The 16,778-nt window shown below is 40.6% G+C and overlaps 1 protein-coding gene across 2 annotated transcripts in view; it reads right to left on the reverse strand.

Annotated features, from left to right (window-relative positions):
• Positions 1 to 16,778, reverse strand: part of SLC5A1 (solute carrier family 5 member 1) — a 29,200-nt gene that overhangs the window by 1,504 nt on the left and 10,918 nt on the right. For both annotated transcript variants that reach the window (XM_075769549.1, XM_010312624.2), the window contains exons 3-13: positions 15,917 to 16,021; positions 13,465 to 13,524; positions 13,004 to 13,108; positions 7,890 to 7,995; positions 7,599 to 7,679; positions 6,255 to 6,475; positions 5,147 to 5,282; positions 4,202 to 4,309; positions 2,980 to 3,130; positions 2,193 to 2,361; positions 3 to 218 (exon numbers count right to left, since the gene is read on the reverse strand). In XM_075769549.1, the coding sequence (XP_075625664.1) occupies positions 3 to 218; positions 2,193 to 2,361; positions 2,980 to 3,130; positions 4,202 to 4,309; positions 5,147 to 5,282; positions 6,255 to 6,475; positions 7,599 to 7,679; positions 7,890 to 7,995; positions 13,004 to 13,108; positions 13,465 to 13,524; positions 15,917 to 16,021 (1,458 nt within the window). The remainder of the gene's footprint in view (positions 1 to 2; positions 219 to 2,192; positions 2,362 to 2,979; positions 3,131 to 4,201; positions 4,310 to 5,146; positions 5,283 to 6,254; positions 6,476 to 7,598; positions 7,680 to 7,889; positions 7,996 to 13,003; positions 13,109 to 13,464; positions 13,525 to 15,916; positions 16,022 to 16,778) is intronic.

The following is a 16,778-nucleotide window of genomic DNA, read 5'->3' on the forward strand; positions in this document are numbered from 1 at the left end:
ACATGTACATCAGGGATGGGCTTAGTCATGAAGGAGACTGCCAGGATGACGATGGCAGAAAGCCCAAAAAGAATAATTGCAAAGTAAAGGTAGTGAATCCCACAGATGATGAATGGGCAGTTGGAAGGGGTCACACAGCTGCCTGTTCCGTAGGCAAACTCTGCAATCATCCTACCGAGTCCAGCCAGCAGCCCAACCATCAGGCCCCAGAAGGCACCCTGCAGACAGTGTGACAGAAGGTATCAAAATGAGTCATTTTAGGCATGGAACTAAGCTCTAAACTCTCTGAATAGTTGCTGGAGGAAACACGGAGGTATTTATGCATTACATTGGGTTTGGCACATGGGTTTTAACCCAGATACTTTCAGTGACCGTATTTACAGCTCAGTGTATTAATACGACCAAAATGGAGGACACCTTCTCCAGCTCATTTCTCAAAGTTCATCTGTCTCCACACACTGCTCTCCTTACACAAGACAGGCTTTAGCCACAGGCTACACATCTCAAGGGTTGTTCTCATATCTTTTTATCTTTGAGGGCTAAATCCCTGACAGTTCTAGCAAGATAGAACCAGCTAGCAAGTGTGTGTCATTCTTCCCAAAATATGTGTCTCATTTATTTTCTAATGACCTTGTTAGTAATTAGTTAAATGTTAATTCTTGACACTTTTGGTAGATGTTTTGCTGCTAGGTATAAGCAGCTCTAGCCCAAAGTATAAAAGATGCACAGGTATGTCTGGGCACAAATTGAAATATGGGAAATTCTGTTTAAATATATTTCTTCTTTACTGTATGGGTGATTGGAACAGGTTACCTAGAGACACTGTGGAGTCTCCAACCCTGGAGATATTCAAAACCCAACTAGACAGAACCTGAGCATCCTGCCCTTGTTAGCCCTGCTTTGAGTAGTGCGGGTTGCACTAGTCCAGAGGTACCTTCCCATCTCAAACATTCTGTGAGTTTGTGAGGTCAAAAAACCTAATGATGGTAACACAAATTTATAATTCCTGATGTAAAAAATATTCTAGGTTTAATGCTGGGTTTAAGAACAGAACAGTTTTAATTAGCCAGTGGTCAAAGTCACAAAAACATTTTGGAGTAGGACAAGGTAGTTAATTCTATTTCTAGCAGAAAGAAGAATGATTCTGAGCAAGAAATGTTGATAAATCTTATAAGTAATTACAATATTGAAGTTTATCTTACGCAAGGCTCCAGTTCTCAGAAGCTTTGATGCTTGTCTCCCCTATTTACCCAAATTTAGTGTGCAGTGTACCCAAACCCCCAAGGATTATACTGAATTCTTACTCAGTAAGAGTAATTCTTAATCCATTTGTGAGGTTTAGCCGTATTGGAATAGGAAATGGAACATCCCTTCTGTGTAAAACAGGCTTTTCTTGGATATACACACAAATAACCACTGAACTGGTCTCAAGAGAAAATAGTGAGAAAAAAGTTCGAGCCATATTCAAAAACCTTCTCTCTCTAGGCTTTCTCATTGAACTCATCCTCCTTAGAGCAAACCTGAGCAGTAGGCAAGTGTTGTTATTCCTAGTATTATAGAAAAGAAACTGAATTCCTGAGTAATGAGTTTTCAGAATGTCTGAGACCTCAGTTACCAGGACTGGCCTATGATCGCGTCAAAGCATGTGACAGAGCTCACGCCTTCTCAGTTACTTACAAAGGCTTAAGAACAATATTTTTCAGTTCACTGCTCTACGAATCAAAATCAGAGATTCCCAGCCTGGGTCCTAAAAGCAATGGGAAACAATGCATAAAACAACAGCATGCTTGTTTAAAAGAGTCTTGACAAAATTTATAGTGCTCAAGAGGAAGGTGAAAGGTGGTATGTTTGGTAAAGCAGTATGGTGAGCAATATCCTAAAAGATTACTTTCAAATATGTCCCCATAAATTATCCATTTGACACATTGGTTGGCCAAGTGATAGATAACCTAAGTTTCAGAGCTATCTAGGAATTCCTAGGTGACTGTCCGTTTATCAGATTAGCAAAGAACTTTTTCAAACTCATTCTCTGAAACCTCAGGCCTTGGGGTATGGAAACACGGAATCCCTGGGCTGTAGCAGGATTGAAATAAACAGGAAGAAATTGCTAATAAAAAACACCAAAACAAAAAAGCAGTTCTCCCAGTGCCTAAAGGAACATGCAGCATACCTTTTTCCTAATTTGTGCTTACCTGCTCATTGACCCGCTTGCAGAAGACGGCAAGCAGGAAGACAGCAGCAATGGGAGGTCCCAGGTAGCTAGTAACTGACTGAATATAATCGAAGAGCTGCCCGCTTTGAGCTGACTGCACCACAGGAACCCAGGCAATGCTGATGCCAATTAAAAGTAACATAAATGCCCTGTAAACATAGCCAGATATTCAATTAGCCACCTGCTTAGAAGCATCTATCAGAAAGAACAAAACAGCAATTAATCAATAATTTAAATGTCCATTTTGTATTTCAACCAGCAAAATCAATGATAATGGCCAATTAGCATTGCACAGACAAAAGACATCCAAGTTGGATATTGTGTCTGTCAAATATCCATCAGCATACAGCTAAACATGCAATCAAAATGTAGAAACTCACTTTTTTCCTTTGTTATATCTAGACACAACTCAACAGCAGTTCAACGAGAAGGACTAGTTCATTGATGCTGTGGTATGGTGTAGCATAAAGCCTATGAAGATATTTTAGAACAGTTCCCTTTGAATAGCAGTAGGAAGTGCTGAGAATTAGTTTAGCTACTTCATGCATTGTCAATGAAATTGGAAGCAAGGTCTTTTATTTTTTTTCCAAAAGGAAAGCGTACGGTGGGACAGCCTGTCTGGCCACAGGAGGCCACTGCTGCACTGCCCGCACTCTGTGAAAGCAGGTTTTTACCCTGGCACTTGGTGCATTTTTGGAGGCTGCAGTCTGTAACGCATCTACTGCTCGCGATGTTTGTACGGCTGGGGAAGACTTGGCTGCACTTACCTTCCAGCTAACATAAGCTCTTTCTCAGATGGTTGTGTTCGAATTTTGGTGTAGATGTCCATAGTGAACAAAGTACTAGCACTGTTAAAAATGGAAGTCAGGGAGCTCATAAGGGAGGCCAACATGACTGACAACATCAGACCCCGCAGACCTGAAATACAAAGATACGTGAACTGGGAGGAGAATTCAGTGAAGGGTCTCAGTAGGTGGCACCACCCATAGTGCTGGTCTGGCCCTTTCAAGTCAGCCGTCTATGAGTGCATCTGGCATATTTATGTGCTGATGCCTGCCTGACCTTCTCTTGCAATGCTCACAGAGTGGTGTCTGCTGAGCTTTGGAAAAGCTATTTACAGCAGCGGCAGGGCAACTTTTGAGCTTTTAGAACATTGGTACTTCTTTTGTGAATGCTGTATAATTAAACGCTGAAATAATAAGAAAAAAATATTAAGCAGACTTTCCCCAACAGTTATTAAAATAATTTCTCTTGTTCGCAGGCAAGTGCTTGCGATGTATTTGTAAACCAATTGTTTGGTGAAAAAAAAAAAGTTTCTTTTACTGTTTGAAAATCAGAGTAAGGCACTTTTCCAGGTGGTATGATCTAGTCAACACAGTAAGAGGAAGTACTGTAGTATTTTAATAACACTGTGTACATCAGTTATAATACAATGGGGAAGTACTAAAGATATCAGGGAAGTACCATAGTCTGTATAATATCATAATCTGTCTTTATAGCCTTATGAACCAGCTCTGTGGTTTTCTGCAGAGATTTATCTTCTGTGTATACGTGGTCCTCTCCAGAGTGGTGCTTTATTCTCTCATTGAACAGGTGTTCTATGGGACAATGTGTACACAGAGTATTTTCTCCTCCCACCTCAGTGGGTTAGCAGAAGGGCTGCAGGTGTATGCCTCCAACTCAGAAATCCTGGCAGAGACAGCCTTTTATAAATCATTGGCAAAGCAGGTTATTTTTTACCTTCACAGAAAGGGAGCTCAATTACCATTTCATCACCCAGTATTTGCCAGCTGAGAGCTGACATTGTCAGCATGTAGCTATTCTGCACCTACAGCTACAACTAATACAGACAACACCTTTGATTAACAGTACATAGTTCTAGCAATAATTTTTTAACTGAATGTGGGATTTGGGCTCCCTCTCTCACCTGTTTTTACAGTCTGGCAGTCTCACCTTTCCTAAAACAAACAAACAAATACAGTGTCTTACCATTTGGCATAAGCTCCACTACCATTTTTGGATACGCAATATTTGTACAGCCAACTGCGGTGCCACAGTACTTCTGGCAGACTTCAGGCACAACACAAGCCACCACATCTGAGGAGAGTATAACGAGACAGGGTTAGACAAGGCCATATTAACAACAGATTGCTCCCAAATTACTAGACCTTCTAAAATGTATCTCTGTGTTGAATCACTGGATTGATATGCTTGATATCATCGTTGGTCTGCTGGCAAGGAGAAAGGTGATTCTAAGCCTCTATCCTTCCTTTCCTCTCTAAAATTCTGAAAAGTACTGCAGGAAATTTAAAAAAAAACCAACCCAAACCACAAAACTAAACCAAGCAAACAACCCGCCACCCAGAACCCCCAAAAACCAGCCTTATTTTGTCAGACCAGGACTGCACAACACAAGGAGACCAAGTGAAAAAACAAGCAGAGGAACACAAAGACCACTCCCTCCAATCTCTCTCTGCCTGCTGTTAAACACGCTGATGGTTAGAGAGAAGGGAGATTGGCGATTCCCCCACGCTGCACTCAGAACTGCCCATGGCCAAAAATATTACTGTCTGTGACTGATGACCCTCTTCCTCCGATTGCCGGAGGAGTATCTGTCCTGGACAGCATTTTCCACTCATTCCACCAGAGTGGGGCAGTAACAAACAGCCAGCTGGGGAGGAACACTGTGAAACGTCTCTCCCCTAAAGTGGACAACAATAGCACTAGCAGAAAACTGAGATCAGAAAAAAGAGGAAGACCTGTGGTTTCTTACATTGTAGTTAGTTTTTGTGCATACATGTGCCTGGACAATTTGGATGACAAAATGACAGTCTAACAGGTGTATTGGAAGAGAGAGAATAGGAAATTAAGAGAGATTGGCAGTGAAACTTAGGTAGCAAGAAGAAATTTGCATTTCTGTATTCTTACACATACCTGTATACAGAATTCGGCTGATCATTCCAGGCATCACTATAATAAACATGGGCAAGAGTTTCAGGTACCCACACATGATACAACCAGCCTTCACATGGGACATATTCTTGCCAGAGAGACATCTTTGGACAATAACCTGTCAACGAGACATGGCAAGCATGCATGACTCACCGACAATAGCATTTCCATGAGCATACCCAGTTCCAGATACAAGGTACTTCTTAACCTCTGTGATAGTGAAAGAGCCTATTTACCATTTCTGTCACTAGGAAAAATAAAAGCTACCTGAAAATCAAAGGATATAGTTGAAATAAGTAAAGGAAAATATCACTTATCCAGTGTATGTTTAAGAGGTAAACATCACAAGCTGTTCTTAAAGCAGGTAGACTAAAAAGCCAAAAAGGAATAAAATATTTACCTGATCAATAGAGATACCTGAGATAGTTATATTGGGGTTTTGTTCATTTGTTTACAAATTGTGAAGATGATCTTTCTCGCAATTCAGAATGCAGATAGATCACTTGCTAGAGACTGGGCACATTCTGATGTCACAGTTGCAGAAGCACACTTTCCTCCACTCATGTCAGTGTGATCTCTTGGGGAAAGTGGACAGCAGGTTTTAGGGAGAAGGAAGGAGGATTGGGAAAGAGTCTCCAGACTGAAACACCTGACATATAAAGACCATCCTCCCAAAACTGTGCATGCAAAGATGAAAGTTGCACAAATAGGAAACAAACTAGTATTACTGAATGGGGAATAATATCTAGACCCAGTCTAACAAGGATCATTTGATACATGGTCCTAAGTAAATGTTCACATTACAACCTCTCTGTGTTTTTACACATGGTCACACACAAAAAATGAGAAAGGCATTATACACAGTATCCGCTAGGCACAGTGTATAAGAACTGAAAGAACACCCGTTCCATTTTCTTACGTGTGGAAGGGGTTTAGAAACCAGAAACTGAAGAGTCACTGACCAGTCTTGAAGTAACTGCTGTCTCTGTGACCCAGCTTTGAATTACTGTGGGGGCAGAGCATCCCTAGATCACACTAGACTGCAGAGTTTTGTGTTTGGCATTTCCAAGGCATATGGCTTCCACATTACCTGATCAGTGCACCAGTACCACAAAGCAATGATGCTCAAACCAAAGATGAGCCCTGGCCACGGCATATCTCCACTGACGGGATCTCGGAAGATGTGAAAGGAATCCTTCCGAGGAGCGTAGCATTCTTCACTAATCGTAGTATTCCCGTAGGTGATATTGGATGGAACTGCTTCCATGTACTTCTGCATGAAAGCATCATACCCTCCTACTTCAGAAAATGCTGAAAAATAGAAAGCAAAAGTAGTGATAAATTATTTAATAGTGATAAACGGAGCTAGAGAATGTGAGGAGAAAAACCTCCTTAATGTGGATGTAAACCCACCCTAGACAGCATACATCAACATTTTCAGAAAACAGTATACAGTGTTTCATAAGTATTCACACAATCTAAGTACCACAGTGACCTTTGTTTTTAGGTTTCTGTATAGCTCGCAAACATTGGTTTAGGCTCCACTGTCTCAACATCACTTATACACGTCTTGCCAAGAAGTGAAATGAAGATAGATTCTTTCCACATGCTGTTAACCTACGGAGAACCTAAGGCCGGGTCTTACCAGGTTAGGTCAGTCTGAAGCTATTTCTGTTATAACAATGGTGGAATAATTTCATTTCAGTGAAAGACCTAGCTAGAGGAAAACCAAGCACTGAGTAACTAGCAGGATAAGGAAAGGACACTACAAATTTGCAGAATCTTATTGGTACTTCTTTCTTTCTTATGATCCTTTCCTATTAATTCTGTTTAACAGCATGATTTCTGGTTTAAAATGCATATGGTCTTCTGGACATACACATTGTCCTATTCATAAACATTCAGTTTGTATCTTTTGTCCAGCTGGCAATATAATGACATCCACAGATCAACTACAAGGCTTACGTAAAATATTAATATGTTTGGGTTGTTTTAACACAAGCTAGCAACTAGAAACAAGGTAAAAACATGCAATGTGGCCAACAGCTCTTCACTTTGAATCAGAAATTTTCATGCATTAGCATCTGAATATCTATAAAATTATAATCTTCTTAAAACAAGATACTCTCTGAACTTCTTAAGAGAGTCATCAGCACCTGCAAACAACTCTGCTTTTGCCTCATTATCTTTCACAAGTCCTACTCTGTCATGGGATGCTATATATTACCTTACACATTCACCTGTGCTTTGGAGATGGAGTGGTCTCAGTGACTAAAGGGCTTGGCAGAACGCCTATTTTCTTCCCTGATAAATCGGTATATGAACTGAAACGTGCTGGTTAAGATAACCGAGTACCACACTGCAGGATCCATTGCCATAGCCACTGTGGGATTTGTGGTTGAACATTCTAGGTTAATTCATCTGATTTACTTACCAAATCCCATGAGAATAAAGGATCCCACTACCATGATAAATGTTTGTAAGGTGTCTGTGTAAATCACAGCTGCAAGGCCACCTAATGGCAAAGAAAAGTCAAGACAAATAGGTTAGTCCCTCTGCAAATGCCTCAGTGGAAATCCTCTTATTTTTACTTTTCTCACGACCTCTCTCTTTCAGACAAAGACCACTGTAAATAACTCCCCTTTCAGGTTTTCATTTCTCCCCTCTTCTCTTTTTTCTGGCTCCCCTAACTTCTTTGATTTATCAGACTGTTCTGCAAACTCACCTGTGATGGTGTAAAGAGCAGTAATAGCAAGCAGGATAATTATGGCCAAATAAAGATTCAGCCCTATGGCCAGCTGTATAAATATAGCTCCAGAGAATATGTCTGCCTATAAAAGAAAAACATGATAGATTAAGCAATGTTTAAAATCATGATGATAGCATATTACACATTCATGATGAGGGTACTGAAATACACAATTCCACCCCTTATAGTAATGCACACATATAAAAAAAAAAAGAAAGAAAGAAAAGAAAAAAAGAAAATAGAGGCCATTTTAGTACAACTGCCAGTCTCCTCAGTGCTGTGGTGCTATCAGTACAAGAGTTGTAACACTTCTCAAAGAATTTCCAGGTCTTTTTCAATGGATCATTTTAGCTAGACAGAGGCACCTCACTGCTCTGTGCTTATATACTGAGACACAGCTTAATAACAAATTACTTAAAACTCAGGTTATGCTTGCTGCTATGTGCAGGGATGGACTCTGTGACACTTCCAAGACATGGCATGGTTCTCTTCATTTAATGCTACTCCATAAGTCTCTTACTCTTTCTTTACTGCTTGCATACATGTGGTATAGCTAGTCTTGCTGGTTCAGGACAAATGGTGATTAAAGGCAAACATCTTAAATTATGTCTACTTTTAAGTTCCTGTCAGAATAATTGACATCAGTTGGCTAACAGAAGAGATCTTTAGCTCTTGCGTAAGAAAGGAATTGTTCAGGTTTTAGAGTAACACTCTGGGATTTTAATCACATTAAATCAGTTCCTGATTTAGACATAATTTGCATGAATGCTATTTATCCAAGTTTGCAATGAGAATAATCTCCCCCAGTGCACCTGTAATGCATTGTTGTAAATTAAGCTTTCATTAGAGCTTTGCATCTGTACCTATCCTTGCTCCTCAGCATCCAGTTCCTGGGCTCATCTCCAATCCCACCTGCATGACTCTCTGTATACCACACCACCTATATGTAGGCTCTATACAGGGAGTTCTATCCTCGTTTAATAGTATCAGTCCTAGTGGTGTTCAGCAAGCTCAGGAGCTGCAAAATGCTGCAGGAACTGCCCATATGCAGGGTCTGAGAAACAAAGACAAAAAGGATGACATGTGCCCTGGGGTAAGGCCTGCACACACAGTACTGCAGGGCACCTGCTAGGCAGCAGCTTGCTGGAGGAGCAGGAGGTTCCACAGGCCCGGCTGTGGGACAGCTGTAGCCTCTGATCACAGAACAGGCACTTGCACCGCTTTTGTCCATGGCTAGGCTGAGGGGAGGCAGGGCGGATATACTAATAAGCAGTTATGCAGTCTGGCTAGCCGGGAGATGCCAGATGAAGAAATCCTCTTCATTCCACAGACACTGAAACCGAGACTGCAGGGTATGATCTCACCCTTAGTTCTCTCTGGAGAATGAGGAAGAGGTACGGACCTCTGCAGCAAGAGGTCCTCCAAACATACAGCCCTGACATGAAGAAAACAACCGTGAAGCAGAGTGTGAATCACAACAGAGGTCCCACTCCCAAAACTCTGCCTCTGAAGCAGCTCAGGATGATCTGATTTCTCAGAGGGTTCAGTTTGGAACTGGGAACCAGGACTTTTAGCTCTCATCCCCAGTGGCTGTTAGACCTTACATATCCTTTGTCCCTTCTCTCTGTGGTAATATTTTTTTCCTATCTTTTCACACCACTGATCAGCTTATGTCACAGATCTTTCTTTTATCGTTCTTGGCTTTTAGCCTACATATCATTAAATATTAATGGTCTTAAAATGACCCCAGAAAGAAATGTATAGTTAATTATTTAGCATCCTGAGCAATATATCAGCTTCTTCGAATTGCTGAGTTACCTTCCAACTTCACTGCTCCTCCCTCCCAATTAGATTATTGCCTTCCAATATTTCCTTGTTTCTCCATTTATACTCTTTTATGGACACTATATAATCTTTATCTTATCTTTGAATAGAGTAAATCTTTCCTTCACATTACAAGCTGTCTCTCCGAAGCCATGTACAGATCATGCAGGAACAACTGGCAGAACACATGCAAACTGAATCCAGATGTAAGGTTAATGTGGGAGTCAGGGCAGTGGCACATACTCTTTATTCCCTACACTGCACAGTCCTAAGAGGAGGCTATCCTTCTCCCTCCCCTTCCCCCTACACCCATACATTTACTACTGAAATTATGCACAATGAATGTAAAGAAAATGCTGTAACACATCTAAAAATTCCAGTGTTACAATTTCTGATTGCTTCAAAAGTATTCAGGTCTTAATTCCCTTTTGTCCTGTCATAATTTAGTTAATTACTCTCCATCAAGATTTTATTTTTACTAGGCCATTTTCTTTGGTATAATGACCAATATCAGCAACACTAGTGGCTAGCAAGCCCCCGAAAGCTGCTATGGGCATTACTCACAAAGTGCTGCATGCTTAGGACGCATGTACATGTGAGGCACCTGTGCAACAGAAATCCTTTGGGCTCAGAGATCAGCTGTGTCCTGATCCCAAAGATCAACACTTTGCAGCATGGTCTTCTCTGGCAAGAGGTTGATTAGCCACAAAAATGGTGAGAAATCAATTAAAAATACACAGAAGATGTGCAGAAAAAGAGAGAAACAGTAACGACCTTGTACAGAGGTGTGCAAAGGGTATCTGATCATCACGTGGTGGTGGGCTCTGTGCCAGAAAGAGCATGCCAGGAGTTACATGACCCGATGTATTTTATTGTTCATTGGAAAGCACCATAATAATTATATTATTAAGAACACTAGATAATATTTTAACACATCAGGGAAGCAGCATGTGAAATAACTACCTCAGAAACACACCACTCTTCTACAAGGATAAGCGGCAGTAAGTATCACTGCCAGTCAGGCTGATAGGTGTGACTGCCCATTAAGGGTAGGGCAGAAACCCATCCTTCTATATCAAATCTCAATAAGCCCCAAAGATCACAAGGGAGTGTTTGCAAAGGCAGCAGTGAAGGAAGTAAAATGCAAATCTTCAAGTCAGCGATGTCATGGATTGTCAACACATGGGTATGTTTGGATATACAACATGCCTCTGGGAAGAGAGACCTGTGCTAGATTCACGTAGCATGCATATCTCTACACAGCACAAAGAAGCTAGCTACGGTCCAGGATGGACCTTCCCTTTCTGCTTCTAGAGCTAGTTCAGCTGGAGACAATTTGGGCATGGTGTTGCATAGCACGGTATAGAAAACCTAGTCTAACATCCTCTAACATCCACACCCTCCAAGAACTTTGACTGTTCTGCCTATTCCAAATAAGATATGGCAAGTAAATCAGACCTGGGCAAATCCTGCCCTATCAAAAATCATGACATAAGACAACAATGCAGAAGACATGTTTGTATACTACAGAAACCTGAGCTACATTTGTAGATGGGACAGACACTGTCAGAGTTGTTCTGGGCAGATGGGGGAAACAAGAGAAACGGTTAGAGGAACTTGTGCACCAGATTTTTCCCCTGCGTGGCACAGAGAGCCAGCTCCATGGCAATTTCCCACACACATCTGGAATAATTGGGTTCATGGGAAGCTGGTAGAGTGAGGCCCAGGTAATTTGCTGCTGTATGGACCTCTTGACTATTGCTTTGCTCCCTAATAAGAGAAGACTACAGGAGCAGGAGAGGGTGCCTCAGCCTCATGACCACACTGGAAGTTAAATGGAGAACTTATCTTGCCTGAAAGCAAGACACTCCAACTGAAATGGGGTGAAATCCCATGACCAGATCCTTAGGCAAGACAGAGGCTAGAAATAAAAGATAGTAAATTCAGAACCTACATAACACCTTGATGGGCCATTACAAACATGTGTTGCAGAATAGGACTATGAGTCATCTGACTGGAAGAGTTTCTCAGCTGCTAGAGCTGCCAGAACTCTGTGTCATATCTGGGATTTCTGATTATGGTAGTTAAGCACAACAACAGCAAATTAATTCATGCTTTTGTAATATATGGAAATCCAACTCGGAGGACAGCTCCCTAGTACCAACCTGTTTAATTTATAACCTTTCTAAGGATCAGTTATCGTGAAGATGTGAGAATGAGAGCAAAAGGCCAATCTTTTAGCTTAAATTGCACTATTATCACTCAGCTCCCATTCAGAGGGCAAAGACTAATCTGCCATGGCAACTTCTGCAAAACAACAGATTGAGGTATGCCTGAACTGTGGACTTCTTCAGAGGCTTGGTAGTTTCAAGATATATGGAAAATACCAGCTCCCTCCACTACTTCACAGCAACACAACCACTTACTTAATAAACATTAACTTCATAGCACCTTAAACTTTATACCAATCACTTGCGCATTAAAAGAATCTCTCCTCTTCCCTCCTTTCACCTCAGCTGTTATCATTTCCTTCCTTTGCATTTCCCCAGTCCCTTATTTTCTAATTCCTATTATTCTCTTTTTCTCCACAGCCCTCTTGCTCTTTTCCATCATCTGTATTGCTGATGGCATGTTCAACAGAGGATGCTAAAACAGATAAATATGAAATTTGGGGGCAAAAATTCCTGAAAACCCAACTGCACACTTTTTCTTCTGGAACCAAGAAGAACTGTTCATTCCCCTCAGCAGAAGGGCCAGGGGATTGGAATGGGATGTTTTGTGCCCAAAGCAATACTAAAAAGTTTCTAAAATGACATGGTTAAACAAGCAGCAGCTATTATTTTTCAGAGAATTGAAGCAGACAAAAGGGTACCAAATGATAGGTTGTGACTTTTTCCTCCATGTTTCACAGATCCCTAAGATAATAGACTGTAATAGAATACAAGTTTCACTCCACTCTGATTTGTTCTGGAGGAGAGCATAAGTAGAAGCAAACCCTAAAAACCTAAAAAAGAAAGAGAAAGCACAACAAGCATCAAGAGACAGTGAGGAAGGCAAAAAACACTCGGATTGCAAAACAGATCTGGATACACAATCTCACTAGACAGAGTAAAGAAAACACAAAATTGTATTTTTACCATCCTTAATTCAACCAAGGGCTCTAAATCAGAAACAACAGACCAGTTGTGTGAGCAATATCGTAAATGGGAATTTCTTTTCTTTAGATCAATGTAGGAGGGAGGAAATGCTGTACAAGTTTTACTTACTGAGATCTTTGTGAAAATATACAGGATCAGAGAAAGGACTGACAAGTAGACCTGAATCCGTTTCCCACCAAAACGCTTCTTCAGATACTCTGGCATTGTCACCACCTGCAGGGAGGGTACATAAGGTTTCAGATAATGGGGAACAAATATAAAGCAAATTAGGGGAAGTTTTTTGCTGCTCAAGTACTGTAAGAGTGGAGGGCAAAGGGAGGGGAGCTGCAAATGCAGTTGCAAGGAAGAGCAGCTCCAGAAATCAAAGGAGAACAAGGAGAGAGTACCAACTACTTCTCAGCTCAGGTCTCAGAACAGAGAATCCTCACCTTTCAAATATATACAGACATGTTATAGTACACTTCTAACATGCTCAGATCTCATGACATTCATGATGGTTTTGCAATATTCAAGACGTGATCTGCAAACACGAGCAGCAGAGAGAAGCATAACATATTGTTTTGACTTACCCCAGCTTTGACGTAGATGGGTACAAACAGCCATCCTAGAACAACCACAAATATCAGAGCCTGCAGCCAAGACAAGATCAGCTGAATTAGCCTCCTCTCTCTAGATAGCACTCCCGAAGACCATTTATCAGACCCAATAGCACGTAGAGATCATTGAAACCACATAAACCTGGGTATTGTGGGGGTGGGGGGAGGAGGAACTGCTCTGTGATTTACAGTTGAAAATTTGGGAATGAAATCTTGGCCAAAAAATTTGTCAGGTATTCTGCAGCCTGGATTTCATCCTAGATGTCCCAGAGAAGCACACGGGATAACAATATATTTTCTAGGAAAACAGCTGATTTCTGCTCACAGAATTGCCCTCTAGTATCAAAGCATCACTACCCTAGCAGCACCAGACAATGCTAGCCCTCTTCGGAGCAAGCCCAGGGAGCCTGGTTTAACAGGGGCTAAAATGCAACCAGCCCATAAGACTACCATTTCTGGGAAATATTAAGGAATGTGAAGCCTGATAGCTGAGACCTATTTGCTAGCATGTTGATCCCAGAGCCACTAATGCAGGATACTTTCCCACTCAGAATCAGGTGTGCTGCAATGGTATGTTGTGACATCTGCAAATCTAGGTACTGGGAAGAGTAGCACTTCTTGTTATTTTGATCATTAACTGCCTTCTGCACTGTGTCTCTGTGAGATGGCTCTATGTTTTACAACAATCTCACATACTGTACAGGATGCGTCACGTGCATTTTGTAAAATATTTTGTATTTCCACACTACCATTTCATAATACATTTTGTGTTACCGTGTGTATTTTGTGAACTATAGATCTTACTGCATTGCAGTGTCACAGTTTTCTGACTTAAATGGCTAGCAAATGCTGTTTGATATAGACTTGTACATATTTAAATCAACAAATATAGAACAAAGTCCTACTCTCAGAGCTGCACTCTGCATTTATTCTGTCCACAGAGCTTAGAGGGCTTTCTTAACTGTATCTTTAAAGTTCTGCCCTTAGATCAAAACCATAAGATGGGCAAGAAATACTGGGTCAGCTTCTGCTGTCATACTAATATAAATTAAAAATTATTTCAGTGGAATAATAGTGATACACAGGATTTCTTTCAAGAGGAGAATCAGGTTATACAGTCAAAAGCAATATTTCCACCATATCTATTAACCTGTACACTGGTCCCACTATGTTGTAAGTAATGAACTATGTAGCGTATCTGCTCAAATACACACATGCATCATTGCTTCTTCCTAAACAATTGTTGTACACTGTGTGTTGATACTAATCCACAGACAATCTCCCAGGAGATTAAATGTTAGAGGTGGATATGTTTGAAGAAGGTCCTAAAGATTTGAATACCATGAAATTTCAAGCAATGCTTGTTCTGTTTTGTTTTGCTTAGTTTTGGTACAAAGAGAATCGGAATCGGCTTCGTTACAGGACTAGTGCAATCAAATAGAGAAAGATGACAGAGTAACTGTGCATGTCTCATAGGGTTCATTTTAGCCTTTATCCTTCTCCTTAAATATCTATATCATACAAGTACTAGACTATTTGCAGCAAACATCTACTTGATAAGGAAAAAAGCCAAATCCCTCAGAGTGGTGTGCTTCTTACACTGTGCAGAATTAAATGCAAGGAAAGTATTGACCTATGTACGCTCGTTAAGTCTTTTGTGTCATGGTATAATCCCTTCCATAAAGGTGAATTAAGCAGAACAAGGGCATTATTATCCACACCCACAGAGCCTGAGAATACAAGGAAATGGACCGAATTAGCTTGTATGAATCTCCGTGCTGTTGCAGTTAACACTACTCCTGGTACCACAAGTAGCTATAGTTCATTTAAAGTCAGCTTGGATATCTCTACCCTATACTGCAACCATAAGCAAAATACACACATAATTAGGGGACGGAGAAAGTAAAGAGGAAAAGATTTTTGGAATGCAGGTGGTTGTGAAGGATGCCCAGAATTTCTTATAGCCTGTGAAGAAATCAAAGCCCCTTCAACAATTCCTACATAGCAAAATGCTGTAAAAAAAATACTATAGACTACAAAACTGAGAAATTCTTCCCAACATCCTGCAGTCTGAAAGCACTCTTTTAGATACTTTAAAAGTAATCAAAATATATATTACAAAATATATATTACTTTAAAAGTAATCAAAATATATGTATAGAGAAATCTACCAATTTGTTTGGTTCAAATGCTCTCTAAAAAGCCTCATGCAACAGAAAAGGGTCATCTCCTGGTGGCTTGGGCAAGGACCAAGGAAGATGAGCTAAACAGTAGATTACGTTGGCATTTACTGGTCTGTACAGAAAACAAGTGTTGCCAAGCTCAAGCTTTGATGGTCCTAAATTATAAGGCGATGTTATTTCGATTAGCCTCTGCAGAAAATCCTGATGTCACAAATATGCTCACTTAAGTGGATGACACTTACATTCCATTCATATCCTCCGATGGCAATTCCTCCAGCTGCAGCTGTTCCTGCTATACCCACGAAATGTCCACTGCCAATGTTACTGGCAAACAGAGAAGCACCAATCTGGAAACAGAAAGAACAATATTTGGCTCTTAGTTCATGGTAACTGGAAAAAAATAGTGTTCATTTGGCATTTTGAACTCATGCCTATCTATCATCAGATGGTGATGATGAGAACGATTGACAACCAACTTCCTTGACAACTTTCAAGACTCCATCTTATTGTTCCCCCTCAAACCTGAGACTCCAGCTACCCTATCTACAACAATGAGAAAGAATAAGATGTTGCATAGAAGGTCTTCTTGCAGTTGAGTCAAACAGTTTATTACACCAATAAAGATTTTAAAATATTTGCAAAATTTGACTAACTCACATTTGGGTGATATCCAAACAATTAGGGAAGACAACTGAGATCTGTCTTGCTCAAGGAGAAATTAGTAAGTGCATACCCGCTTATCAAACTGGCACTCCCTATTTCATATTCCACAGCTTTTGGAACTAAATGCATCATCGGTGAGAGTTGTACAGACTTTGTACTTGGTTTATTTTTAGTCAAAAGATATTAGATTACTGAATTAAATTCTAAAAGCTGCATGGCAGAAATATCTGCTGAGAAAGTGCTTCTGGAAGATACAAACAATAGCAAATCAAGGAGTTGTTACATTTAAGAAGTGCTGGATCTCTAAGACCCCCAAATAACGCACTGATCATACAAACAGAACTGTGGGGAGAACAGAAGAATTGATGAACAGGGAAAGAGTGAAAAAGATGAAAGGTTTATGTTGGATTACAGACAGGCAGGAGGCAGTCACAAAAGAGA

Source organism: Balearica regulorum, chromosome 17 (genome assembly GCF_011004875.1).
Source record: "Balearica regulorum gibbericeps isolate bBalReg1 chromosome 17, bBalReg1.pri, whole genome shotgun sequence".
Classification (NCBI taxonomy): Eukaryota; Metazoa; Chordata; class Aves; order Gruiformes; family Gruidae; genus Balearica; species Balearica regulorum.